We start from the raw sequence: 25,475 nt of genomic DNA on the forward strand, positions 1-25,475 counted from the left end.
CCATTTACTTTTGAAAATAAATTCCAGCTCAAAGCGTCAGTATTACAGTCAAGCGTTTTGAATGTACATAAATCAAGCCGCCAAATGAAATTATATTTTATCGTCTGCCTAAACCAAATATAAATAGATATGCAATCTAATAATTATTTTGTTTTTCTTATTTATTAAACAAATAATTGATTATGTTTTATGTAGTAGGATTATGAAATTATCAAGAATTCAAAACATTTTAAAAATTATCAATATTTTGTATAATCTTCTTTTATTATCTAAAATGACTGTAAAATTTATCATTCGATATTTAGCAATTGATTTGATTTAGATCTTTGAAGTCTCAATAACATTTTCTAGACCTTAAAGCAATTACCCTTTTTTATTAAATTTCAATTCTTCATATTCAGAGATTGGGAAAAGGATAAATTTTGTTTAACTTGTCAATTATTAAAAAAACGTTTTATTATTAAATTCAATCAATAAATTGCAATTGGGAAGAATAATGACACAACTCAAAAATATAACTTCGGCTTCCAGAATTTAAAGTATTTGTAGCCGAGTGCAAATTACTATCGAAGGCTGAAAAAAGTTGGTATAACACCTTACAAATAAGTATATATGAACAAATTTTCTGTATTATTTTGGTACAGAAAAGCTTTATATATACATATATTAAAATATACTTAATAGTAAGAGAAAGTAGGTTTGTGACTATACATTTTGACTTATGTCATTGTTCCCGCAAATGTACGAAATATAATTCAACGTATAAGTACTTTAATTATTTTTAATATTTTTTCTTTAAAATGCTATGTTAACTTTCATGAGATTTTTACAAGCCTTCATAGTTCCGAAAAATTTACTTAATGTTACAGCTAATGACGACGCTCACAAAAATTAATCTTTTATTTTTCCGAAATTTTCAATGTTTATGCTTTCAAATAAATTTACGTACTCGTACATATATAACGGTACGTGTTTACACTTTTGTATTTTGGAAAATTTTACAACAATAAGCAGAAAAGCTATTTACGTACGTATATTTACGAAGTGATATATGTAAGTATAAAGAATTTGTAAGGTTTTGAAATGCCAGTAAAAAATTAAAACGCATTTTTCTCACTTTAAATCTTTTAATAGAATTTGCGAAACAATGTATGTATGTATATATGAAAAATGTATTAAGTACTTAATATATTTGCTTGCCCATTTTTAAATGTTAAAGTAATTTTAAGAAGAATTTTTAATATTGTGCTGTTACGCAAAAAAGAATTACATATGTACATAAATATTTTCATAAAGCCTGTGTAGAGGGGGGAAAAGAGGGTAGAAATTGAGAAAACTACCAATTAATATACATATTTAGAAAAGCTTTTTTTATTTAGATTATTATAGTAACTAAATCAGACAGAATATTGAACTTGATTCCAAAATTAAAATGGGCAATAACCTCATTCAATTTTTTTTTGTACAATATTTTTATTTACTTGATTGTGTCCTAATACTTTTGTGATATTTTTTCAACTGATAATATTAAGTATAGCGTACTTAAGCAATTATAAATTTTCTTTAAAATTTTTAAATAATCTAAAAAAAATTCTAAATAAACAAAAATATTCTTATTCATAAATAAAATAGTGAAATTTAATAACTTAATGACGTTTTAGAGAATATCAGTGCTTCTCAATATTTAATTTGTCGTTGCTATGTTTGGTATTATTTCGAGCTTTATATTTAAAATCACATGCGATGACCGGCAATGGCAACGGCTGACGATTTCCGTTGTTAACCCAGAACAATAGCGGAACGGTAAAATCAGCTATTCAGAGTTTCGCATGCGAATGTTATACACATACAGGAACACGTGATGTTCAAAATAAAGTAAATTTTAAGATATTTTACTGGCTGCACTGTCGCTTCATCTTCGGCAGTTCTATTTATATATATATGTATTCCATATGAATTTTAATATTTTGCCGCAGAAAATCACTCTTGTTCTGTTTTCAACTTAAATTTTTTAATTTTTGAAATTTAAAACTAAAATTTTTTTATTTAAGTAAACATTTAATGCGTTGTTTGAGTTATTCGATAATTTTATAAATGAACGATGAATGGTACAATATAATAAGCACATTCATTTATATTTAAAATTTTTAAGAAGCTCATTATTTATCCAACAAAAAAATTTAATTTTATGTAATTTAATCAATTAATAATTCATATTAAACAGATGTTGAACTTATTCATATATGTACACATTATTGTTGAAAGGAAAAATGAATCATTTATTAATAAGTAAATAAATGAAAGGAAATTACGCTTAAAAAAAATTAAGAAGAATATTATTCTGTTCGGAAATTTGGAAAAAAAAAAACAAAAGTTCGATGCCTTCTTTAATTCCTAAAACCGTAAGATTTCTAAATTATAATTTAGCAACAATCTTTTTATACTAAGGCAATAATCACAACATGAATTAATAAAATACTCAATTATCTCTTGAATTATTCAATTGTGATTGCAAATTTCAGAAACCGCACCTTTCACTTCATTTGGTATTTGGAATTTTTTATTACAATTCGCAAATACCAACCCAAACATATAATGTTAAAATTTTATAAAAACGAATTTTTACAAAGACTATAAATGTTTTGAATTATAAAAGGTTGTCTGAAATTTTAATTAACTTTCAGTAGGTGTAAGTTTTGTTTTTGCTTTTTGAACAAGTCGATTTATTTAACTTATCTATGTTTGTAGTAAGTTTACGTCGGATGTTATTAAAAAAGATCAAATGAAAAAATTGGTTTATTTATTAGCAACACAAACAAAATTCTACTCTAGTAGCAGTTCAGAAAATTTAACGATTTTTGTTTAAAAAAAAAAGGTTGCTATCAAAATTTTTCATATTTTCGTGTTGCTCCACATTTGTATCGGTTTTATCTGTATTGTTTCCTTGAAATTTCTGAATAAAGGTTCGTTAAGTGAATAAGGTTTTATGTACTGAGCATGTCTTTTGTTTTTCCAAAAAGAATTACCCAAAAATAATACCGAATAATACTAGTACCCTCTCTATATATAAGTCCCAGTGACAAGAGATTACGGACTTGTAAGGAATAAAACGAATATCAATTTTTTTTTTAGCTCTCAAAATTCGAGATAAATCTTCAAAATTTCTTAAAACTTAATTTTGTTGTTATACACTATTATACGTGTCTATTATAGCCTCTATAATATCTATGTTCTTCGTGTTCTGGGTCCAAGATTCAGTATACGGGAAGTATTGAAAATTAATTAACAAAAATCAAAGGTTTACACTTCTGAATTCATATACTTAGTGCGACTGTATTTACACCCCTTTTGCGTATATGAATAGCATAAAAATTAAATGTACTTTACTTTAAGTGTTATAAAATGCGGGCTTATTTAATTGTTATATTATATAAATGCTTTGCAAACATTTGCATTTTAAAATAATTTTAATTTTATTACGTTAAAAAATTTAAAAGACGGTAACCCAAGAAACAACACTCATGTCATTTATAAATAGAACAATTCTATTAAGTTTCTTTATTGGGCCACTGATACAATAACAAAAAAGTGTTAAAACCAAGAAATTTTAGAGTATGACGTTTAAATTATAGAAAAAAAGGGAACAGTTTTGAAGTTAATAATTTCACTAACATGTTCTGATTAATCTTATCACAGTTGAGAGAATAAACAAAATAAAAATCTACTCTTATCATTTAGTATATATTCTGAGTACTTATATAAGAAATTTTTATGTCCTACAATAAAAAAGAGATACTTGAGGTTTTTCCTTCTTATAATTATGCTAAATTATTTTGTTTTAGTTAGTAGCATTTAAATAATATTCGAATAAGTAGCTTTGCTCTTAAATTTTTTGCAAAAGAAAAAAAATAAAATTAAAACAAATTTAATAAGTTTTTTGTTCATTTATATTTCTTGATTTTAGAGTTTAACTTTATTTTAAGTCATAAGCTAGTTATATTTCGGAAATTGTACTTGTACAAAGGCTGAAATGAAATTCTAATAAAATAGCATAGATTTACAAAATGTGCTTGTAAGACTATGTACTTAGTTTTCTTATTGAATTAGCATACAATTGAATTGATAATTTTTATTTAATCTAAAGTTTGAAAAAATTAGTATTACATTCTCTTTTTTCGAAATCTGGCGAAGCTGTTCTGTTTTTAGAAAATTTAATTTTAGAACTGTGAAAAATCAAATGCATATTTAATAAATATTCAATAAGTATAAGATCATTTGACCGTTTTCAAAAGAACTCATTTTAAAGTGCTTAGTATGCTAGAGTATTAAAAAAAATGTTTCTAAATTACGGACGGAAATAATTAATGTGTCTATATATAGTAAATTAATTAAAGTTTTCCAAATCGTTCAAAAATTTTTTTCAAAGAAAAATTTCAGAATAACTCAATTAATTTCTTAATACTAGGAATTATGCCATGTGTGTTCTGCTTTTATGTCGCCTAATTTTGTGTAAATAATTTAAAATGTATTTTGTCTATTTTAATACTCAATTTATGGCACATTTACAAAAAAATTTTTAAAATTGTGCCTAATAATTTCGAACAGATATAAAGTTTCTATTTAGTGCAATATTTTTGAATAAAATTCTCTTTTGCCTCCTAATCTACTTTTTTTAATGCTGTTCCTAAAGTATATGCAATAAGACTTTTTGTGACATTTCACATTTGCATTATTTTGAAGTTCGAGTAGTGTTAATTTTCAAACTAAAATTATTGACTTAAAATTTGCTACCTTACGAAAGCACCTAATTTAATCGAACATATTTTTTTACTTTATTTGATAAAATATCCTAAAAAGTTATGGGTAATTTTAATTTTATAAAAAAATTGCCTAATTTAATCAAATTAAAAAAAAATCATATCGAAAAATCAATGTTATTAACACTTTTTGAATTTTTTAAAATATTGAAAAACATTATTTTTTCACACGTTTCTTATTTTAATTTTATAATTTGTATGTAAGTAATAAAATATTATTATTTATTGGTTGAAATACCAGTCAGCTTCTTACTAAATATAAACCAGTCTTCTTTCTTTTATTTTTGTAATTTTTCAATTGATTTTCATCTCACAATGATCACGTTTATCTCTTCTCGTGAGAAGATTTCATTTATTATTGATTATTATATTTTACCCTACATGTAAACTTTTTGCTTTAATTTAATCAATCATTATATTACGCCATCATAGGTTTCAAGTTAAAAGTTTTTTTATCAAAATCTAAGATTAAAAATCTCAATACAATAGGGAAAAAATTTATTTTGTAGCATGTTAACTGTACATCTATAATATAATAAAAGTAACTGTTAACCGCTATATTGTTTTAAGTTTCTTAATTATATTAACACTGTTAAGGTAATCGGGAACTTATGATATCAAAATACAATGCGATCAAGTTTTTAATCAATGAGTTACAAGTTAAGCTTATTTGTTCTTATATTATATAAGCGACATCTATCTGCAATATTATGTATTATAAGTATTATAAGAGATTTTCATAAATTCAATGCAGCAAATCAGTAACTACAAAACTGCAAACTACAAAAAGTAGTAACTACAAAAACAAAACATAATGTGATGGATATGCAATAAAAATGAGGTTTAACTTTTACTACTCGTTACAATTTCACTGATTTCTGTTAATTTAGTCATATTTAAAAGCAAATTATCAGAAATTAATACATTTTGTGATACACTGTAGTGTTTATGAAAAAGCCTCAATTATTATTATATTGTACTACCTTTAATTTTAATTTTTGCTCCTTATAATATTTTGCTCTCCAGAGTTACTTTAGAGAACTTACAATTGACAGACTGTATCTCATAATTGAGAGTTAATTAACAATAATAAACGTTTGTTAAAATTCGATATTAAAGTTCGATATTTGACTAAGATATGCTTAAAAGAATTGTCAGATTATTGGCGTTTAGTATTAAATTTATAACTTAATTACAAAAACTGCAATAAATTTTGAGATAATTCATAAACAATGAAAACTCTTCAAACTTTGTACAGATTTGAACTTGTACTTGTATTTGTAAAAATCTTATTGTATATATTATATATATATATGTACATGCACATAATATGTAGATATTGTGATATTAATGTATATTAATAAAATAAAATAATAGAAAATTTCTCATATACATAAGTAGTACCTATAATGTGCAATAAATTTTTATCGTATATTCTCGTACCTTCTCTAATACATATATCCGTGTGCATAAACATATATTATTAAAAATGTTATTAATGTAGTCCAAGGTCGTTAGTTAAACTTTACAAATACTAATACTTACATATATTATTAAGCCACATTTGTTTAATATATAGCTTGATACGAATTATTTTAAATAGAATTATTATAAATCGCTCTCGGTCAGAATTTAAGCTAGCTTGTATCTATATGTGTATACATATGTATATAAGAATATTACAAATTATAAAGTAGAGAAATACAAATAAGATACTGGTGAGAAATACTTTTGCGAGTGTGAATTTCTATATCATATTATATGTATAAACTAATATATGTATATCAATATATGTATGTACACAGTTAAGTATGTTGCACATAATATTTATGTAGATAAAATTTTTATGTTTGAATTTAAAATGCTGATTAAAATTTATTTAAAGCTTTGGAGCAATATTTTAAAAATTTCCAAGATTTTTAATTTGTGAGTGACAAAAGGCTTACAAAATGGCTATATACTCACATACTGAAATACAAATTATTCGCGGGCGTAATTTTTATCATTTTATACAGAAAGTTCAAAATTTTCTGATAGCTGTTATTTTGTCTGTTTATCTTTCATTTTCTTTGTTTTTGTTGAAATGACGTGTTCAATCATTCATTTTTTACCAGAACATTTCCATCAGTAGCTTTGTTTAAAATTTCTTTGTTTTGTTTTTTTAAATTTTTAAATTTTTTTCAATATTTTTATATTTCAAGGCTATTTTCGTAAAGACAAAAGTATGAGATGAAAGTATGAATCTCTTTTTGTTGTACCAAATAAGGGTGATTACGTATAATTGTACACGTATTTCACCATCTATATATATGATTTTTTTAGTCTTGTGTAAATATTATTATAAAAAAAATAAATAAAAAAATTTAATATTTTGCCGGTAAATACTTGAATATCCAATATAAAAATGTTTAAGATGTTAAATTATTTTTTAGATAATTAGAATTATAAAAAGGAAAGAAGAAAAGATAAAGCTTATATCGTTTGTGGCTTGGGGTGTCAAATGAATTTCATATTATTCCTTTTAAGACTATTCGAATAAAAGTGCTTATTTACATTTGTTTACAAAACTTCTACATCCCTTGCGGTAGAAAGCTGAAATTTTATATGTAAAGGGGCCCTTACTTAGAAACTTATCTAGAAATTACGATATTTCAAAATCATAAAAATATCACTTTTGTGACAATTTATTGTATCGAAACCACAATAATTTTTGAAAATCCACAAGCGCGTTGAAAAATAGCGATCTACTTCATCTACCGTGGAACTACATACATATATAAATAGTTTAACTTAACAATAAAAAAATTATCGCTGTAATTAACCTGTTTTTCTTCAAATTTTGGACATCGTTTTTCCTTGAGATAAAATGTAGAAGTCTAAGATTTTAACAATTTTTATAAATTAGTAAATATGTTGTTTATTCTGTCGGAACAAATATTTTTAACACCATAATATTAACGTTTGTTTTAATTTCTATTCTTTCCCCGATAAGTATATGCAATAATTTTTTATTGCATAAAATAATTTTAGTATACTTAAGTGAAAAATATTTAAGTATAAAAAAGTGTTTTTAAAAATAGTATTTTAATTTTTTACTCATGGAAAAAGAGCCACTTTGCAAGCCATTCAATCATTTACCTGGTTTGATTCGATCATTTTTCCAGAATTAAGTTCCTTAACTTTATTATTATATGTGCGTATAAGTACTTTAGCAAGTCCATATCTCGTTTCATATTGTTTTTTAATATTTGAATACGCTTTTTTCTTATTTGAAAAAAGTTCTATAATCGGATCGACAAAATTGACTCAACATTTAATATTTTTTTTTTCAATGGAATTTTTTGTTTTATTTGCGTATATTTTTTAATTATATTCCGTTCTTAATTTATTTAGAAACTTTTGAAATTATTTTTATGAATAACTGAAATTCTCTTAAAAAAAATTGAACAAAAGTTTTATACTTTCAATTATTTTGGTACTTTTCCAAAAAAAAATTCCAAAAAATATGCCCATTACTTTCATTCTGTACGTTTGTTAACAAAACTTTTATATCGATATGTAGAAAAGTTTAAAATTAATTAATTAATTATAATAGAATTATTTTAATAGATCGTTTTTCTAACTCAGATCTAATACTTTGTAAACATAACTGCTGGGCTTGTGCTTTTAAATTTAAATGTGCTATTTTACTAACCACGAATTTGATCGAAAAATAATTCAATGAGGTGAAATTGAAATAGCTGACAAGTAATATTCAATTATTGAGTGCTTCACTTTTTTGGATTGCTGTCAGCTATTGTACAAAATTCTTGGTCCAAAGAAGTATAGACGTTCGTTCAAGGTGAGTCCATTGGTATACGTCGAATTTTCAAAAAACCTGTATACTAAAATTCTTTCGGCTACGAAAAATTAAATTAAATTGTAATCTTATATCATTATTAATATAACACAGCATTAAATTAAACATGAATTGCTAAAATAATTATTTTAATGTGCATTCTCAGAATTTGTTTAGATTTCAAAGATTAAAAAAATAAAATTTTTTCCCAAAAAATTTCAAACTATAATTTAGTTAAATAAAGTAAAGTTCGTTACTAACATGTATACAAATAAGCAATATATTTGAAAACCTATGAAACGTCACGATTTTACTTTTAGGAAGAAAAAATAATTTTTATTTTAGCATTCTTTATTAAGACTCTTTATCAAATAATTCAGGTCGAAAATTTCTGATTGTATATTTCAAGTTATGATTATAGTAGAAAAGCAACTATATAATTTTAAAAATCATATTCGAAACGAAGCATACAATGGAAGAGTAGAAATAATTGGTAATGCAAATGGATTACAACTTTGTATTAAAAGTGTATTCAGAGGAATAACGAAACTACTATACCTGTTGCTAATTTATAGTATAAATTTATATTTTAATTAATGATAATTACGATTTTAATAACATTTAATGCAACGATTTTTTAAAAACTTCTATAAAACTCTATTATACAATAGTATGCACAGATTGATGCAATTTCACCTAATTCGTGATTTATAAATTGTCATTTATTTTTTGATTAGGGAAAACATTGGATATTTTTTGTCATATAATGTTTTACAGGTTGCTGTTTAACAAAAATACATGCATTAATTTGTCTGTTAACGGTCAGATGGACCTTTATTTAAAATCTTAGGATTTTAGGCTCTTAGGCTTTTGAAAAATGAATTTATAGTATCTAGTGGTAGTATATGAATGTACACTAAATTTAAAAAGTAAATTAAAGGTTGCTATTATAATTTAATTTATTTATTGACTTAATAGATTATTAATATTGTAGAATTTTGCTTTGATGGTAAATTACGATAAAGTTCAAGATTATATTAATTTTAAGTAGAGATTTTAAAAGAACAGATAATTTTACTCGTTTATGGAGTAATATTACTTCTTCAAGTCCAATTTTTCAATTTCTCAGCAAAAACAATTTTCGTATACTAAAACTTTCTCTACAATCTCTTATAAAAAAAAATTTACTACATAATTAGTTTAAATAAACAAATCGTGTCACGAATTCTTTTTTTAACTAATTAAGTATTGAAGGTATACTCGGGTCTATTCAAATTATATTATAACAAATGTTTTTTGACAGTATATCAATAACAATTTTGAGAATAACTTTACGGCTTTTTTAATTCATCATTAGATCACAAACATATGAATTGCTAAACAACATGAACTCACTACACAAATTACAGGGAAATTACGAATCTTGTCATATTTTTCATGTTATACTTATTTTGTTAAATCAACTCAATTATAAGTACTGTTCCATACTTTGCAGTTATATATGTATAACAGTTTCAAATATCTTATATATGTATGTGTTTAAAATTAGTTTGCTTTTAATTTATCCTCTTTCACTATTTTCCATTTTCATAATTTTTGTGAATGCAATTTTCATTTTCTTAATATTGTTTAGCTTTTCATTTTATTATCAGCTAATTTTTCAAATCACATCTTTCACAGTATTATTTTCATAATTTTGGGTGCAGTTTTTAAAATTATAATTTATTTTTCAATTATATTATGTAAGAATTACCTAAACAGTTACATGTCTATGCATAATAATTATTATGATAACAGTAAATAAATTTTTTTTAACATTCTCTCTTTTTCTTTTCTTTAATTTCAGAGAATAACACTAATTAAAATTTTTTATTTTCATTTGTTTTTTTTTTTATTTTTTAATGGAATGCATGAGCTCTTCCTCTACTGCACATTAATATTTAACAATAACTACAGCTTTTCCTAATAATTATATTTTATATAATAAAAACTAATACTCATAATTAAAAATATTACATAAAAAATTTCATATTTAAATAAACACTCAAAATACAAATAAAATAATTATATTATTTTTATCTGTGCACAATAATATTAAGTAATTGAATAAGGAATGGCATTTATTTTAAAAATAACCAGCAAAGAATTTTGAAATAAGGAATTCAATAGGCTTTTACGTTTAATTTAAAAAAGTGAAATTTTTACGAAAATATTTAATAAAAATTTCAAAGAACTATAGATTTTGAAATAATTTTTTTGAGAAAATTTTAAAATTATATTGTTAATTGTGCATATAATAATTAACTAAGAGTAAATTAGTTCAATTCAAAAATTATTAAAAAATAATAAGTATTAATTTTTTATTTTAAATTATTTAGAAAGAATGTTCAGTTTAAAAAAAAATAAACTTTTTATACTTAATTGATAATAAAATTTCTCCATATAATGGTTAGGGTAGTCGGTAATCTAAGATTACTAAAGACTATAATAAATTAAATCAGTTTATTTGTATGATTTTCTATATCAGAATGGGAACCTCCATAATATGTAGAGTATATATATAAGTACGTATAAATTGGGGTTTGTAATTTCGAGATCTTGATTCCAAGGAACTGGAATTTGTTGCACTTACAAAGAGTCCAGTTATCCAGTTTTTATGAAAATTTTATTTCATAAAACTACGAAACTTATTATTCTTAAAATTCTACAAAGCTTATTATACATAAAAAAAATATTAATGAAATGCAATTGAATGATTTAATTTGACCAAAGCTTTCTTATACTTGTAAATCTTAATTTGCAAATAAGTATAGTAAATTAATTTCAAATTGAAATTAATTTACATAGAAGGATTTAAATAATGAATGCAAATAGTTAAATGATGAATATATAATGATTGAAATTTAAATATGACCATAGTTTAATTATATACTTAGTTAAATTTTTCTGAAATTGAATTAAAAAATGAGAGACTATAGAAGTTATTTATGTAAATTAAAGTAAAATTATTGAATTAAAATTTAATTGTAATTCAAAAGCCGTGCATTTTTCATAATTTGGATAATTTAAAAAAAAAAAAACCTGAATTAATTTAATAGTATCATTTAAGAATTAAGTGATTATTAAATTCTTTTTTTCGGAAATCTATTAAAATTTAATGTAAACAACACATGTTTCATATTTGCATAATAAATTTTTTTTCTTTGTTTCTCATACGGAGCCAGTGATGGTTTTTCAAATAATTCATTGTATTGGTTCGCAAGTGAAAAATAATATTTTTCATATTTAATTCTATGGAAATAACACAAACTTTGTTAACTTATAGCTTATTACTCTTCTGGTAAAGATATTGTTGATTTAAATTTTAAATATGAGGACTCCGTGAAATATAACTACCTTTATACAAAAATTTTAATGAATTATTATGAGTTAATAAAATGAATTTTAAGAACTACTTATTAATGAGTTATGTTTTACTCAAAATATCTAAAATTCAAAATTTGTCACTCTAAATATAAGAAAAACTCAATGAAAATTTCGAATAAGTGTTTGCACACCGGGTAACTTGTTTTGTTTTATATAAAATATAAAAAATTCGGTTAAAAACGCACATAACTCTCTATTTTTGTTAAGGGTAGCAAATATTTTAATAATTTTTTAAATTATGCATCCATTACATTTATACGGGAGGTTCCCTTTAAAATAGATTCGTAAATGAGTACAGTTCTACAATTTTGAAGCGAGAGAATATCACGTACGAATTATAACATAATCTTATTTTTGTGGTTCTTGTTTGTTGCTGTTCGGTTCAATATTCTACAAGAGCGGCGTTTAATTTTCAAAGCATCTTTAGTGTACAAAACAATTTAATTTTTTTTGATATTAAATTAAAATTTTTTACAAATTTATTAATTAAGCATATTGTTATTTAATTAAATTTTTATTATCAGACAGACATTTATTTTCGAAGTTTAATTAATTCAATTTCAGAAACATCTGTTTAATGTCAATATCCTTTATAATTAATATTATCTATGCTTAATCATATTTTGAAATCAAAATTCACCCGAGTCGATTTTTGTAGTTTCTCTGATATAAAAGCGATTAAATGTTATCTTTTTGAACTGAACATTATGAATTTTTAATTTTATTTGAAATTTGCACATTAGGAAGTAAAACTGCGTTAAACAAAGAATATAATTTCTTAATTAATAAAAAAATTATCAAAATATTTAATAAAAATTCAAGTTCAAATTTAATTGAAAAAAAAAAATGAGCACAGCACAGGATAGAGATTTTTTTAGATTGGTAAGAAAAAAGATTGGCTAAATACTTATACGAAAACAAATATATTTTAATATTTAAAATTTTGGAATAGAAAATTGTATTGCATTTTTTAAATTAAAACTCTTTGCATGTGCAATAATTTCTATTTATTTTAACATTTTATTTAACAAATATTTGCAAAATAATTTTCTATGTCAACTTTACACTAACATATATATATATATATACATCTATATAAATTTTCGATTTTTAATTTATTAACTGCTATTTAATTAATATTAATTGCTTCTTGTATCTTTAATTTTTTTAGACAACAAGCATTAGTAAAGCTTTAAATCCGATTGAGGCACCACTTAAAGCAAAACATGCTCGTGCTACAATCATTGGAACACATAAAACTCAAGGTGGTCAAACATTTTGGGCTATCGTACAACGACAACCTTTAATGGAAAATCGTTTCACAGCATGGAAATTTTGTCATCTATTACATCGGGTTTTACGTGAAGGTCATCCACAATGTATAAAACAATCACAAAGACATAAAAAAATGATGATAGAAGTTGGAAAATTATGGGGTCATTTAAAAGATGGTCTCGGAATTTGTATACAACATTATACAAAATTATTAGTTGTTAAATTAGATTTTCACGATAGAAATCCATTGTTTCCGGGTACACTGATTTTAGAATTTAGTGATTTAGAAAGGGCATCTGGAGATGATATTAACTATTAGTAAGCTTTCATAATTACACATTGTTTAACATAAAAATTTTGTTTTTGAAAATTTACTTAATTTTATTTTTAATTTATAGTTTTCAATTAGGTGTTGAGATGTTCGATTATTTAGATGAGATTATAGCACTTCAAAGACAGAGTAAGTACAGCCCACCAAAAATCACATCATCCTTTCTTATATCTTGTAAGTCGGAAGTTTGTCACGTTATAAAAAAGCGTAAGACAAAAACAAACGAAGTTTTTAAGAAAATTTGGTACTTATTTCCCCTTCCCCATTCACTTTTCAAGGAGGGCTTGGAGAGCTATAAATTTCAATAATATTGTATTTTTTCTTAGCTTTCCAAATTTATCCCAATTTAATTATACATTTAGTCGAGCTACAATATATAAGAATTGGTGTCCCGAAATATTTTATTAGCTAAAATAAATTAAAATTATATGAATTTTTTTTCAGTTTTCACTGCAATTGATACATTCCGCATGTCATCGATGACGCCACAAGGTCAATGCCGTTTAGCTCCACTTGTACCACTTATACAAGATTCAAATCCATTATATGATTATGCAGTACGTTTAATGTTTAAATTACATTCACATTTACCAAACGATATATTATGCGGACATCGTGAACGTTTTCGTATTATATTTAATCAATTAAAAGATTTTTATGATCATGTTAGAAGATTACAATATTTTGCTGATTTAATTCAAGTACCAAAATTACCTGAAAATGCACCAAATTTTAGTTCTAGTGTTGATTTTGGAAGTTATATACCACCAGTTGTTATTGTACCAGAACCAGAAGCATCTGAACCAGATCCATTTGTTGATAATTTAATTGATATATCACAAAATAATCATCATAATAATCAAGAACAAAATCATAGTATGGCATCAACACCGGAACCATTAATATCACCAACAAATCAATCACAATTACAACAATCACCACCACCACAACAGCCAACATCAGTTAATATTAATTTTGAAAAGATTTTACAAGATCGTGATAATTTAATTCGTGAACTACAAATAGAAATTGAAAGGTTAGGTAAAATATTAAAATCAATGACAATACAACATCGTGATGAGATTAAAGAATTAGAGGAACAAATTGAAAGACTGAATATAAAATTAACAGGAACAGAAACGGAATTAGAACAGATGAAATTAAAAAATGATGAACTTGAAATGAAAGCACAAACGGCACCAACTTTAGAACGTAAGAGTAAACGTTATAATTATTGGTATTTCTTTGAATGAAAATCATGTTGTTATTCTTAATCTTTAGAGCTAAATTAGTAGTTACATTGTTAAATAATTGTATTAAAATTATTAATGCTTAAATGAGGATTATGTAGTGGGTTCAAAATTATTTTTGTTTTTATTTAGTGTTTGTTATAAAAATAAATTAGTAGTTTTTGGTTTTTTGCTTCTTTTTTTCTGCCATCATCTTTAATGAGTCCGCCATAATATTTAAAGTCTTCCACATTAAAAATTTTATAATACCATTTAGGTTTAACTTTAAAATGTTCTCCAAGTGCTAATTAGATATTTAGAAATTAGATTTATTTTATTTTTGCTCATAGTAAAAGATTCTTCTAAACCAAGCCGTAACTTGCTTCTGTTCAATATATTTAATCCTCTACAGTCCATTTCATTCTCTCTTTACTGTAAGCTTTCTTTCTTTATTCAAGTCTGAGCTTTATGAAATTACCAAAATAAAGTTCGCTTATTAGAAGAACGGATTCATTTGATTTGCTCCGCAACTACCAACTTTGATATATAATAACGAGGATACTCTTGCAATCCTGTTATAAAAATAATTGCTTTTTATAACATGGCTCTCTGGCAATTAAATAAAAATTCTTACTAGATTCTTATTTTCATAAATCTGCAATGCTTTTGCATTTTTTTTCAATTTCAAATTTGTTTTCTAAATTTTTGCACTCCAGTAAGATATGTACAATATCAAATCTTGTAAGTACATATGTGTGTGTATAATATCTCAGATTCATGTTACGTAATTGAAACGTCAAACCACAGCTTCAAAATTTACTTCATATTTTGACATATTCTAAATTCTTAAATTTGTGAATTATTCTATAAATGTTAAGACAAAGTAAAAAAGAAAAAACTATATTAAAAGCAAAATGTATTGCAAAAATATTGAAGTTGCGGATCCTAAACTCAGGCACCTTATAATAAAATATATTTGATTTAATTGGATGTAGTAGTATATAAAATTTAGTTAGCAATTTAAAATAAACATCCAGATATTTGTATGTACATAATTGGAGATTAAATTTGATGGCATTTATGAAATTTTTAAAACAATTGAAAATTTGAATATTTTTATTTAGTGTTATGTAACATTTTTATTTTTCTCCACTGTAGAAAAAGTTTCCACCGAAGCTGAACGTGCAAAAGCCTCCGAAGAGAAATTTCAAAAATTAATGGCTTTATATACTAAAATACGTAATGAGCATGTGGATTTATTAAGAACAGTAAGTATTTGGATGTATAGCAAATATTATATAAGTTGTTCATGTATGAACGTTTTTTGGCTAAAATAAAAATAAAAATAAACAACTAGTCGCGTGGTTAATATCAGGAGATATTCGCTGTAAGCTTAAAATACACAATTTTAAAGAAATAAATCAAACAAACTTAAGTTTGTTGTTTACCTGTTTTCTTATCAAACAAAGTAATTAATCTATTCATTATATGTAGAAGATATTAATTTGTGTTACAAACAGGTAAAACAAATTCCGCACCCGGTTCGATAAAAATTAATCATCATTTTTATTTGATCTGATTTTTCCGCACCTTTAGTATCTGTTAGTACAATCGCTTCAATTTTTAGTAACTCACCTTTTTCTCAATATTTTATTTTTTTATTCAATAAATAAATTACATTAAAGAAAATTTAAAATTGTAAATTAGGCCTCGCATTAAGTTTTTCTACCTAGCGGTTAAAAAATATTGCTTAAGAAAATGACACTAAGCATATACGCGGCTCTCGTGCTCATCAGCCACGCACCTCCTTTATATTCGTTCTCAATCTGTATTTTTATCTTTTTTCAATCAATAAAAAATTTATTATGAAATATTTATATAAAATATTAAGTACATATATATATGTATATGTATAAATTTTTTTTTTAGCATGGTGAAGTAACAAAGCAATTATCGTCAATCAAACTAGATAAAGAAGATTTGACTACCGAAAAGGAATTATTAAAAGTTCAATTAGAAGAATATCAACAAAAGCAAGCTGAACAACTAACTGTTATTGAGCAAACAAATGAAACTAAACGTAGAGAAAAAGAATTAAATGAAAAACATCAAAAAATTGTTCAAGAATATGAAAAATTAAAATCAACCTATGATAATTTAGTAGCATCTAATTTAGCTGAAATAGCTGAACTAAAATCTGAATTAGATGCAACTCAACTTGATAAAGAATCTATGAAATCTGAGCAAGGTAAATTAATAGTACAATTAAAAACTGAATTAGAGAATCGACAACAAGAATTAATGAAATCAGAAGAAAGCTGTAAAATTTTAATTGTACAGAGAGATTCTGAAATTGAGGAATTAAAAAATAAATTAAGAGAAGACGAAGAAAAATTTAAGGTAAAAATCATAAATATTTGGTTTTTTTTATTATAAAAATTACTTTGTTAAATGGTGAGCGGTTCATTATAATTAATTTTTTCAATAATTTAAATTTAATGTGTTTGTTTTGTTTAATAATAAAAAAATCATATGCTAATCTTTATCCATTTTTGCATTGTCATTGCCAAATACTAAAAAATAAAAAAAAATTTATATAGAACTTTTATAAATGTAAAATAAATAAATCACAATTAGTATGAGATTGTAAAATATTTTGAATATATTTGTTAAAATTAAAAAAATAACATTAGTAATAAGGTTCATAAATTATATTAATGTCACTTTTAATATACAGCAGGAGCTACAAAAAAATATGTATTACATATGTATTAAAAAATTAAATTCTAAACATTATTTCATATCACAATTTGTTATGGAGGATGGAAATTGTTAAAAGCAATGTAATTAGTATATTTATTTCTATTATTAAGTTAAAACGTATCTACTTATGTTTAGTTCAAGCTACTGTAATTATTTCTTCATATACTGTGAACAAATTTGCTGACTTGCATTTTTTTGACTTTTTAATAAACATATTCAAACTAAATGACACTTTATTGGGCATGATTTAAAAATAAAAATACTGAAAAGATCTGCAGAATATCCAAGTTTCGATTAATTGCAAAAGTGAATATTGGTTCCATAATTCATGTGCGGTACAATTATAAATTCTATTTTCGAAATTGATAGCAAAGTCAAATTCAGCAATTAATTTCTAATCCAAATCGGATTCAAAAACCGATTACTGAAATTTGAAACACATAATAATCACTAACTTGGTATATCTTCCCTTTTCTAAAACAATTTTAGTTACATATTTGCAGGTCAGTTTACTTGTAGAAGTATTTTTTTTGATTACAAATAAGTACGAAAATTTTATACACTTTCATAGTTTTTTTGTCATTTCGTATAATTTGATTTAAATGTGGCAAAAATTCAATTACTTAATTGGTAAAAATCTAGAAGAAAATACTCAAAGTTTTCATATAACTACGTTATGTTTAAAATTTTGAAAAATTTTTAAACTTTTGGTGGAAGTTGAGTTCAACGGAAAAGTTTTTTATTATTTCATAATTAATTCATTTCCTTTTACCCAATTAGGCTATATTTAGTTATTGAATAAAGAATGTAATTTACAAAATTAAATATGTATGATGTTGGTTATGTGCTGTTTTCGTCAGATTATTTTGTATTTGTGATTCATAATAATTAAAAAACTCTTACATATTTTCATTGGTGAAAATGTACATACATACTTACATACATTAACTTACATCAAAAAGTTGCTAATAAATGTTCCAAATAAAAAAGTATTTGTGCAAATTTCAAAGATTATTTTCGTACAATATACAAATGATATTGAAATTATAAATCTATAGACAATCAATGCAAATATGGAGCGATTAAGCAATGAAAAATTTGCTTTTGAAAACGAAATCCATGATGTTCTTCATCAACAGGCGGAAATCGAAGAGAAACATAACAGTGCGTTACAAACAATATCAGCTTTAGAATCTTCATTACGTGATACAACAATTCGAAGTGAAACATCGTTACGTGCGTTATTGGAGGCATGCCTTAAATCATCAGAGAAATTGGCTATGAGAGCTATGAATGAGAATGAATTTACAAATGCAGTTGGAACTTCAGCCTATTTTATGATGTTAGCTGAGGAGCTTCAAGATAATTTGAATGAATTGAAAATTGTTTATGAAAAATATAGTAAAGATAATACATTGGTTGAAGGTTTGGCTAGAAAAACTGTATTATCTGGTCATTTAATGGCAACTGTTCAGATACAAGGAATGACAATTTGTAATACTTCTGCTGATATTGAATGTGGAGAGAGTATGCAAAAATATTTAATTCAATTTAAACGAATTTTATTTTAAAAATCCTTTTTTATTTATTTCAGAAATTGGTAGTGAAATCAAAGCTTTTTGCAAAGATGTTACAAATCTTTTTGATTCATTACACCAAAATCCTCCTTCAACAACCTTAGTTAGTTCAAGAATTGACAACGTAAAAGAAAAATTAACTCAAATAACAACAATGATTCATGATCTCTCATCAAAATTAGCTAAATCAGATCAAATAAGTGATCAACTTGACTCTGAATTGGCTGCCATGGATAAAGCAATTGATGAAGCAGCATCTAAAATAGCCGACATGTTAACTAAATCTAAAGCTTCTGATTCTGGTCTAAAATTGGAAGTAAATGAAAAAATTTTAGATGCTTGTACACACCTCATGAAGTGTATTCGAATGTTGGTACAAAAATCAAGACTTCTACAGGGTGAAATTGTTGCAGTAGGAAAAGGTAGCAAAATATTTTACTTTTAAAAAATCAAATCAATTAATATGATTTTATAATTACCTGTAAAAATAGGAACGGCTTCGGCTAAAGAATTTTACAAAAGAAATCATCAATGGACAGAAGGTTTGATTTCTGCTGCGAAAAGTGTTGCTCAAGGTGCAAATCTTTTAGTAACTGCATCTAATAAAGCTGTTTCTGGTGATTCAAAACATCATTTAGGTACATTTAACATTAAACATTAAAAACTAAATTATATATATGTTAATAAATTTAGTTTTGAAATGATTACATTTTCCTTAACCTTATATTTTAGATCTTGTTGTTGCTGCTCAGGAAATTGCCGCATCTACAGCTCAACTTGTTGTTGCTAGTCGAGTCAAAGCTCCTCGAGGTAGCCAAAATCTTTCTGCATTATCTTCAGCATCGCGTGATGTTACGCAAGCAACTGGAGCTGTAGTTGCTACAGCAAAAAATTGTAGTCAGCAATTAGAAGATTCCCAAGATTTAGATTTAACAAAACTTACAGTACATCAAGCTAAAACATTAGAAATGGAAATTCAAGTGAAAGTTTTAGAACTAGAACAAGCTCTTAGTGTTGAACGTTTGAAATTGGCAGCTTTTCGTAGAAAAAATTATCAAAATTCTGATTAAAATAATTATAAGAGTATAATTAATTCAAAATTAAAAAGATATGAATTTTTGAATAGTTATATAAAAGAACGTATAAATTTTTTTAAAAACGAAATAAAAGCATTAGATTTTATCAAAATGGGGTAGTCAAATCGGAAATATAATATAAAAACTCAAATATTCTAAAGTAGATAATAAATAATATTCTTTATGAATATAATTGTGTCTTAGATTTAAAATTATGTAAACTATAAATTTCTTTAATTTAATATTTAAATAATAAATTCTAATTTTAATTTTGCATTTATTTAAATATTTAATAATATTATAAAGTAAAATATTATTGAATATTACCAAAAATTAATTTTTTTTTTTTATAATTTCTAATACTATGCTATACAATTTTATATGCATTAGAAAAGGATTTGTTAACAATATTCTAATACTTGTAATTTTAGTAATCGAGTATTATATTTTATTTTAAATCAGTATTCATAAAAAAGCTCATAAATGCATCAAAAATTATTATCCACATTTTTGATAACTCCCTGAAACATCGATTTAAATGACTTTCGATTTTATAAAATCAAACTTAAATTTGAAATATAGCGAAAAAAATAAACTGTTGTAATAAATAAATTTCATGATTTAACAATACTTAAAATTAATAGATTTAAATAATAAATATGGTTGTTATTTTTGGTACCACCAAAGTAATAGTTCTATAGCACATACTAGAAATAGTCACAATGTAATAAGTAAACATATAGATAATTTAATTAATTTGAATTCAAAAATAACAACGTTAAATTTTGGATAGCTTTTGCTTAAGTTCAATATATTAAAAATAATTAAGATTTTTTAAAAACAGTAAAAATCGCAAAAAATATCAAAATTTGTGGTACAAGCTAGTTTTTTATTTTTTGACTTATACATAGATGAAGCCATAAATTTTGTAGAAAAATTTTAAATATTTTGCTATTCACTACTTTTATTAAAAAGCAAAAAGAATAAAATAATTCACTTTTTTAATTTTTCATTATTTTCCCATTACATTTTAATTAAATTCCACAAATCTGAAAAAATAATAAATTTGTAAATCTAATATGACAGGCAAAGTTCTACATACTCATAAGATTTTTTTTTAAACATAATTTATTTGATTGAATGCAATTATTAAAAGTAGATTACATACATAATATGTACATTATATGAATACAATATGAATGATTGTAACTTATTTATGCATGTACAAGAATTTTATAAAATAGTAAATTTGGTTTACTAAAGTATTAATAAAAATTTTTTAAAGGAAAATTTAATTTCAACTCTTATAACCTCCGAAAATAAAATTGTAAAGATATTATGTTACTAAATAATACGTTAAAGGGCACTTATAAGCTTTATTGTAAAATAATACACTTTACTGCAGTTTTAATGCCAGCAGCACATAATTTGTGATTTGTAAACAAAAACGAAATTTAATATTTATTAGTTTGATTGATCAGATCGTGATCTTATAAAAATATTTTCATCAAAACATTATGAAATTAATGTCACTATGTACAGGTAAATCTTCAAGGATTTCAAGGAAATAGTTTAAAAATATTGTAAAAATTTCTATAAGTTAATACAAAATCATTTTTGTTTTAATAAAATGAAATTTTATCTATGTATATTTTAAAATTATTAAGACATTTTAAAAATATTAACTAATAAATTGTTTTATAATATTTTACTAGAAAATGACTCTGAAAATATTTTATATATAAATATAAATGGATACAATCGCGTAAACAATTGTCAAATAAAATTATTTAACATTTATTGGAAATTGAAATTTAAAATTTGAAATAAATGATGACAAACTAGAGATTATTAAATAAGTAAAAATTACAAAAAAAATTAAATTTAAAAAATAAAATTATTTTGTTAATTATTTATTTAAATATAGATTTAAAGTATTTTTTTCGTGTCTGAACCAAAAAAATAGCAGTTTTTGTTATTAAAACATAAATAACCACAAGTACATAATATTTGGGAAAGGTATTCATCACATTAAAAAATAAAAAATTAAAATTAAAAATTTAAATATTTTATTTTTTAGTTTAAAATATAAATATTTTTACTAAAAAATTTTTCTCAACTCTTAAAATCGATTTTAAATAAATTTATTAGAACAGATTTCATTAAATTTTATAATATACAATTTGCTATTATTAGTTTTTATTAACATATTATTAAATATTGTGCAAATATTAATTTTTTTTTTAAAATAATTTTTAAAAATTAAAAATTATTTTGTATAAAATTTATATAAAATATATAAAATTTTAATTTATTAAATTATATTAAATTTTACTATATACACATACATATTTAATATATTTTATATATTATCTTTGAATAATGTAAAAAATATATTAAAAATTGTAAAATATTTTAAATAAATTTTAAAAACTTTTTAACATAACTCAAATAAAAATTAATGAAATTTAATAATTTTATTCAAATATTTTTTTTTAAAAAACAAATATACTAATATGTTTACTACCCAAAACAAAAAAAAAGGTTTATTCAAATGAAAATAATATTATAAATGATATTTTGGCCGTTATGAAAAATTCTTATATTATAAGAAATATATCTTTATATTTATTATACATAAATAATAGATAAGTATATCGTTTCTTTAATGCTGCTTAAAAGAATTTGTATTTTTTAATAAATATTTAATATTTTCAATTTAGTATTTGTATATTTCAATTATAATGAAACATAAATATTTTAATTTAAAATATATTTTTTTATAATATTTGATTTAAGTTATAGCAATTTATTTTAAATATAATAATTGTAATCAAGGTCAGTTTATAACAATTTAAGTACCAAAAAAACGAAAAAATTAATATTATAACAATTTGTAATTTAAATTTAATTAGTTATCAAAAATTTAAAAAAAAAGAAAATTAAAAAATTTTAAAATAAAAGAGAATTTTTTTAATATCGATAATAATTTAAAAAACAAAAATTGAAGAAGTTTTTAATAGTTTCATAAGGTGTGCCTTTATTTTTATTGCAAGGCAATGGAGATTCTTTTAATTTTATATGTTTTTATTTTATATACATAAATGAATGAATTATATATTTCAAATTGGATGTTATTTTCAAAAAAAAAAAATGTTTTTGAAACTTATAATAGTTATTAAAAAAATGTATTTGGAATTTTCGTTAATTTACGAAAAAAAAAGCAATGAATTTTGCAAATTTTTTAGTGTTTCGAAAAAAAAAAGAAATGTTTTATTTTAATTATTATTGTAATTTAAAATATATATATATATATATAAATATATATATTTAGCAATTGAACTAATAAGAATTTATATAATTTAAAAATATTTTCTATCTAAAATTAAATTGTAATTGAAAAAGAAAAAACATCTTTTATTAATTATATCTATATGAATTATGAACACTGATTAAATATGTTAATAGACCAATTATTAAAATGATGAACAACAATCTGTTCTCATTATTTAAGTGATTATTCAATTGTTCTTTTTATTCAATCAAGTGATTAGTGATTTTCTTAAAATAGGCTTAAAATGGATTTAAAAACTGCAAATTTGCATCTAAACACTGTAAATGGTAAGTACTGACGCCATATTATTCAATCGAAAACCATAAAAACGTACGTACATACATGAAATTTGTCATAAATATGCAAAAATTTAACTGAAACTAATAATTTTTATTGATGTACTTTGAAGTGGATTTTGATACCCTTATTGTACATTAAAGAATAAAAATATCAATGAACAAATCTTTCGGGTCAATGTTCTTCTGAGTAAATTTGAATTATAGAAAAAGAAGTTACTGTTGTAAATATTGTAATGGATCAATGCAAAAATTTTTTGTTACCGAAGCGTTAAGGGGGAAGTATTTGAAAATACTGCCCTATTACCCGTACCTCAAGAGATGTATTTGAAAATATTTGACATAATTGACAATATATAAGTTAAAAATGCCGAAAAATAAGATAAAATAGATTTGACACAAGATTTTTGTTTTTTTAGTTGATGACATTCAATAAAAAAAGCCTTTGAAATTATTTAGACTGATTAAGAGGGAAAAGAAAATAAAACAATTTATTTAGTAATTAATATACATATTTATTTATTTATATATTTTATATTTGTTATATTGTTTTTATTTTTGTTTAGTTTTTTGTTTTCTAGATCTTTTTTTTTTTACTTTTCTCTTAATTTCAATATAAGATACATGTGTATGTTTTTTTTTCTAATTATTCCAATATTATGAAATTACAATATGTTTCGTTAATGTATTTAATATTTTCCCTTAACTGTTATATCATATATTTATATATAATATATCTGTATATATTTCATCTTAATAAACTATATTTGTAGTCTAACCTAAAATGGTTAAATAATATTATTTTTAAATTATTTTGAATTATTTTTATTTTCTTAATTTATTAATTTTTGTATTGATTTAATACATGGTATATTTATATATATATGTGTGGGTATTATGTAACACAATTTGTTTTATTTCAAAAATAAATGAATAACTCGTTTTGTTTTTTAACTGTTTTTGTATGAAAAATGTTTCTTTTAATCTTTAATTTTTGTTTTTATTTAATTCAAATGAACATTTACAATAATTGTTTTATGTTACAAGAAAGATTTTTTTATATATTATGTGAGAATTTATTTATATTTTTACATAAATTATGAATACATAATGCTTTTATACATAGTGAACTTTGCAATTAAATTTATTTGCATAATGTAATTTTCAAAAATATTTTTTTTTATTTTTAATTCTTGTTTTTTCTTATACATAATAATTACATATTTGAGAGAAATTGTATATTTCTTGTACTTTATTTTTTTTTGCAATAAAATTTTTAAATATTTGCAGCATTCAGTTTAATGCAGACTAAACGTCAATTTGACTTATTCGATAATACACATTTAACTGTTAAATATGTCAAATTGACATATGTATCTTCATTGTTATAAAACAAAAATGAATAAAATATTTTTAATTTTTTTTCAATAAAATTAATTTATATTTGAAATTATTTTATTTATATTAAAAGTAAAATAATCAGCCAGAAAAAAGCTAATTTTTAGCATACTAA

At 22.9% G+C, this 25,475-nt stretch overlaps 1 protein-coding gene across 7 annotated transcripts in view; it reads left to right on the plus strand.

Annotated features, from left to right (window-relative positions):
- LOC129613643 (huntingtin-interacting protein 1) overlaps positions 1-22,672 on the plus strand; it is a 42,578-nt gene extending 19,906 nt beyond the window's left edge. For 3 of the 7 annotated variants that reach the window (XM_055527789.1, XM_055527790.1, XM_055527791.1), the window contains exons 2-11: positions 12,825-12,963; positions 13,253-13,674; positions 13,755-13,816; positions 14,132-14,899; positions 16,075-16,184; positions 16,846-17,316; positions 18,738-19,206; positions 19,274-19,678; positions 19,748-19,894; positions 19,989-22,671. In XM_055527789.1, coding sequence (XP_055383764.1) covers positions 12,928-12,963; positions 13,253-13,674; positions 13,755-13,816; positions 14,132-14,899; positions 16,075-16,184; positions 16,846-17,316; positions 18,738-19,206; positions 19,274-19,678; positions 19,748-19,894; positions 19,989-20,326 — 3,228 coding nt within the window. In that variant the 5' untranslated portion in view covers positions 12,825-12,927 and the 3' untranslated portion in view covers positions 20,327-22,671. Of the gene's footprint in view, positions 1-12,824; positions 12,964-13,252; positions 13,675-13,754; positions 13,817-14,131; positions 14,900-16,074; positions 16,185-16,845; positions 17,317-18,737; positions 19,207-19,273; positions 19,679-19,747; positions 19,895-19,988 lie in introns of all 7 variants that reach the window. The other 4 variants (XM_055527788.1, XM_055527786.1, XM_055527787.1 and 1 more) reach the window with 2 other exon arrangements.
- Positions 22,673-25,475: the final 2,803 nt, after the last annotated feature.

This window comes from Condylostylus longicornis, unplaced genomic scaffold (genome assembly GCF_029603195.1).
Source record: "Condylostylus longicornis isolate FDR11 unplaced genomic scaffold, ASM2960319v2 ptg000085l, whole genome shotgun sequence".
Classification (NCBI taxonomy): Eukaryota; Metazoa; Arthropoda; class Insecta; order Diptera; family Dolichopodidae; genus Condylostylus; species Condylostylus longicornis.